Source organism: Raphanus sativus, chromosome 1, assembly GCF_000801105.2.
Source record: "Raphanus sativus cultivar WK10039 chromosome 1, ASM80110v3, whole genome shotgun sequence".
Classification (NCBI taxonomy): Eukaryota; Viridiplantae; Streptophyta; class Magnoliopsida; order Brassicales; family Brassicaceae; genus Raphanus; species Raphanus sativus.
In genome coordinates this window covers 13,737,531-13,742,527 of record NC_079511.1, presented here as the reverse complement: position 1 = coordinate 13,742,527, position 4,997 = coordinate 13,737,531, and the positions used below count along the sequence as shown (strand labels likewise).

At 37.5% G+C, this 4,997-nt stretch overlaps 1 protein-coding gene across 1 annotated transcript; it reads right to left on the bottom strand.

The window, feature by feature from the left end:
• Positions 1-1,939: 1,939 nt before the first annotated feature.
• On the bottom strand, positions 1,940-4,587 carry LOC108839370 (berberine bridge enzyme-like 13). The gene is made up of 3 exons (XM_018612165.2): positions 4,042-4,587; positions 2,845-3,331; positions 1,940-2,731 (listed from the first exon to the last, which is right to left on the bottom strand). The coding sequence occupies exons 1-3, from the start codon at positions 4,536-4,538 to the stop codon at positions 2,111-2,113; spliced, it is 1,605 nt and encodes a 534-aa protein (XP_018467667.1). The 5' UTR covers positions 4,539-4,587; the 3' UTR covers positions 1,940-2,110.
• Between the last annotated feature and the right edge of the window lie 410 nt (positions 4,588-4,997).

Here is a 4,997-nt window from a genome sequence, read left to right as displayed (position 1 = left end):
TGCAGTACTATTAGAGTAATTTTTAAATCTTTCTAATATTTTTTGAGCATAATGAGATTGGGTTAAGATAATTTCGTTTGAATTTCTTGTGACTTTAACCCCCAAGAATAACATCTGCTAATCCCAAATCTTTCATCTCAAATTTTTCTTTGAGCATGTTCTTTGTTTGATTGATAATGTCTTTATTGCTTCCAATAATGAGCATATCATCTACATATAAACATAGCAAAACATACGCATTTTTGGTAGTTTTGTAGTATATGCATTTATCACATTCATTAATTTTGAAACCATTTGACATCATTGTGCTGTCAAACTTTTTGTGATATTGTTTAGGAGCTTGTTTAAGCCCATAAAGTGACTTCAAAAGTCGATATACTTTGTCTTTCTGTCAAGGAATGACATGACCCTCAGTTTCTTTCATGTAAATCTCCTCTACTAAATCACCATTTAGAAAAGCGGTTTTTACATTCATTTGATGGATTTCTAGATCTCTTAAGGTTGTGATCGCTATCATCAGTCTTATTGATGTTATTCTGGTTACTGAAAAATATGTATCAAAGTAGTCAAAGCCTTCTTTTTGTCGGAATCCTTGAACTACAAGCCTACCTTTATATTTTTCACCAGGTTTCCGTGTCATTATACATCTATTCCCCAAAGCTTTGCAGCCAGATGGTAAATCCGTTATGTACTATGTATAATTTTGCATGATAGAATCGAATTCACTTTTGACAGCTTCGTTCCATAATGGAGCATGTGGTGAAGGCATGGCTTCTTCCAAGGTTCTTGGATTACTTTCTACTAAAACGCCATTGAAAATTTTTCACCAAAAGATTTTTCCTTCCGAGCTCTTTTAGGTTCATCTTCTTGTTCATTTTCTGAAATATCATTTATAGAAGTATCAATGTTTGTCTCAATTACTGAGTCATTGTCGTTGTCTCTTTCCTCTCGAGTTCGTTTAGAACTTTATTTTTCCTTGTATGGAAAATATTTTCGGAGAAAGATGTGTTTCTAGACTCCATAACTGAGTTTTTCTGGATGTCTGATATTTCAGATTTATGTACCAGAAATTGATAACCAGTACTGTTATGTACATATCCGATGAGAATGCAATTCAGTGTTTTAGGTCCAATAGTGATATTCTTTGGTGGCGGTACCGCAACTTTTGCCAAGCATCCCCACACTTTGAGGTATTTATACGAAGGTAAATTACTTTTCCATAATTCATATGGAGTTTTGCCAGTTATTTTGTGTGGAATTTTGTTGAGGATATAATTAGTGGTAAGCAATGCTTCCCCCCACATTTTCTGAGGTGACCCAGATTCTTGCAGCATTGCATTCATCGACTCTTTAAAAGTTCGATTTTTTCGTTCAGCAACTCTATTAGATTCTGGTGAATAAGGAACTATAGTTTGATGGATAATTCCATGTTTTTTACATAATGCGTTGAATGGTCCATCATACTCATCTCTCATATCGCTTCTAACTACTTTAATAGTTGTTTTAAACTGATTTTCTACCTCGAATTTAAATTCTTTGAATTTTTCTAAAGTTTCATCTTTGCTATGTAATAAATATACATAACAATATTTTGGAATTATTTGTGTATAATTTATTTATGTGTAATTGAGTTCGTATTTTATGTAAACATGTTAGAAATAGGATTGGGCTTCATAAACCCACTAAGAGTTGGTTTTGGTTTGGTGTTCACCACCAACTAGAAATTTCTAGGATTAGGATCTGGTTTTTCTTAAACCACTTTGGTTCCTGATTAGGGTTTTTAGTTTAGTATACACAAGCACCACGATTTGTAATCTAAGGGAACTTTCTTTTTAATAAAACTTGTTTTGTTTTGGTGCCAAGCTTTGGTTTGAGGTGACACTGTCTCCCTAGTTCACGTTATGAGCTTTGTATTGTGATCTCTAGGAGAAATATAAAAGATAGAGAAATAGATTTTATAACGAGTTTGAATTAGAAATGAGTTCACAATATTTTTTTGTGTTTGAGGGTGTTGACCATGTTCTAGACACAAAACACAAAAGTAACAAAAGTATTTCCTAAAACAATCCCAAACCACACACTATCTTATTATTCTTTTAACTCAATAACTTCACTCAAGTCCTGTAGGAATACTTTGTTCATGTCTGTAGAAATTCTCAGGATCAAACTTAGCTTTAATCTTCACCAACCTCTCAAAGTTTCCCTTGAAGTATTTATTCCCCCATTCTCTTGCATCACTCCCCTTGCCATTCATCCCCAAATCAAGATCTCTATAGTTTACATACGCTGCTCTCGGGCTTTTTGACACATACTTCTCCATGTAACTATACATATCCCTCATCCACTCCATATGCTTGGCCTCACTCGCTTTCCCGTCTTGCCACAAAGTCAGCCATTGGATCTTGAACAAAGTCCCACTCCTATGAGGGAAAGGTGTCTCTGTCTCAGGAATTTTCGCCATCATTCCTCCATAGGGATTCCATATAGTCAATGGTGAATCCTCTTCTAGAAGCTTTTTCCATAGCCCTTCTAGTCCTTCTATTGGAATTGCCTCCTCTACATAGTCTGACTTGGCTTTGAAGTAATTCTTGAACAAGGATTTTCCATCAAGTAGAGCTTCCGGTGGCACGGTGCTCGGGAAACCAGCAATGTACATCACTGACTTGATCCAGCTTGTCTCTACACAATCTTTCTTCATTAGTCCAAGCTGTGGGAAACTCCTCTGCATCACCTGTCAAAAAACCCAAGGTTAAAATTGTCACAATCAAAACTTTCCTTTCTTAACTCGTAATAAACTTATAACCCAAACTTTCATAATATTACAATATAAACCCGTCACGTTACCTGCATCAGCCTATTAGCGTCACCGAGAAACTGGCCTTGGTACGAAACTGAGATAGTTCTTTCTTTGCTCTTAGGGGTTTTGCTCGCCGGCTGTATGATCGCGCGGATAAAGAGATCTTCGTCGAGCTTGTCGGCCACTTGCTGCCACTTGTACAAGATCCTAGTTCCGTCTTGCTCTAACGTCTTCGTGACAGTGAACACTGTGACTGTCTCGGGCACAGGAACGAGCTTTATTTTCCAGGCAAGAATAACGCCGAAGCTCCCTCCACCACCGCCGCGAATGGCCCAGAAAACGTCTTCTCCCATCGCCGCTCGGTTCAAGATTTTGCCTTCCGCGTCAACTATTCTGGCGTCGAGGACGTTATCAGCTCCGAGTCCAAACTTACGCATCATTGAACCGTAGGCTCCGCCGATTATATGGCCGCCGATGCCAAGGCTCGTGCATAAACCCGCCGGAAAACCATGGACTTTGCTTTTCTCTTGGATCCTTTTAAACAGTGAAAAGCAAAGTGATTAATCAGGTCATAATCATAGCTTAACCAAATTCGAGTTTTATAAATGTATTGGTTTGGTTTTAGTCTGGTTATAAAACCAGTTCCTTAACCGTAAAAAACTTTTTTTTTTTTAACAGGAGGTTCGAAGGCGGACGCGATGGCACTTACGCCACGCTTAACTCAACCGACTAATCCCTCTGGCCCGGAACCAGCCGGCGCCAATACCCATTATCCAAAGGACGCGATGGCACCAACGCCACGCTTAACTCAACTTAGAGAGGGCGTAAAGCATTCCGTGGCCACATGGGGTATTTGAACCCGGGTCTTTATTGGCGTTGTTAACCGTAAAAAACAAAACGTAACAATTCGGAATATTTCAATGGGTTAACACTTAACAGGAATTTATGTTTGATAAACCGCATATATGTGGTCTGCTCGGTTCTTTCTAGCATCGCATACCAAAAAGAATCACGAGTTTAAAAACATTTTTTTTCTTAATTTACAGTATGACAGTGACAACTCACGAGATACGAGCCATAGCTTTAAAATTTTGCTTTAACTAATAACGTAGCTAATACTACTTTTTGTGGAGTAGTGGAGGGGTAGGGAGTATATCAATTGTTATATAGGCGAGATAAATTTAAAACGACTATAGCAAATGATCCAAACATACATTAAGATCCTTGGGGTAAAAACTATTTACCTGTAATAAACCTCTCCAATAGAAGCACCAGCGTGAACCCACGCGGTATTACTTTCTAAATCAACGTTGATGTGTCTAAGCTTCGACAAATCAACGATCACAAACGCCGTTTCCATCTCGGAGACGTAAGAAAGGCCTTCATAGTCATGACCGCCGCTTCTTAACCGCAAGTGAAGCTGCAGCTTCTTGGCACAAACCACGGCGGCTTGAACGTGTGTTTCGTAAAGCGGCTCGAAAATGAACTCAGGCTTCGGATTTGACGGCATCAAGTAACGGAGGTTCTGAGCCGACGTCTCTAACGCCATTTTGTAGGAAGAGGCGTTTAGGTCGCGAGTGAAGAACGAAGAGTCCATCGGAAACGAAGCGTCGGAGTTGTCGACGAGACACATCACGAAGTCTTGTTGGACTGTGGAAGATGAAAATGGAATGTGAGAAAGAGATAGTAATAGCAGCGTTACGAGAAACGTGTTTGCGTTTGTTATTATCGCAGACGCCATTTTTTGGTTTTTATTTCTTGCTTATGAGTTTTAAGTTTGCTTGAGGAGTTTCATGTGTATTGTTGGGTTTATATAGGTAGAGGGAAGGGTTTTATGCGTAAAGTTGATGTAATAATTACGTCATGCTCTTTTTACTCATTACGGCTACTATTTTAGTATTGTTTTGTTTATACGTAAAGTTGCTAAAAGTAATCTGTTTTTTTTTTAATTACAGTTTTGGAATCGTTAAGAGATACTCCATCCGTTTCATATTAAGTAGTTTTAGCAAAATAAAATTATTTCACAATATAAGTAGTTTTAACATTTCAAAGTAAGTTTTATACTCCCTCTGTTCCATAATACTTGAAGTTTTAGGTTATGCACAATTATTAAGAAACTTGTTTTTTATTTTAAAAGCTATGATTAAAATATAAATTTAAAATTATTTAACCAATTATAAAATACACTATAAAATATTAT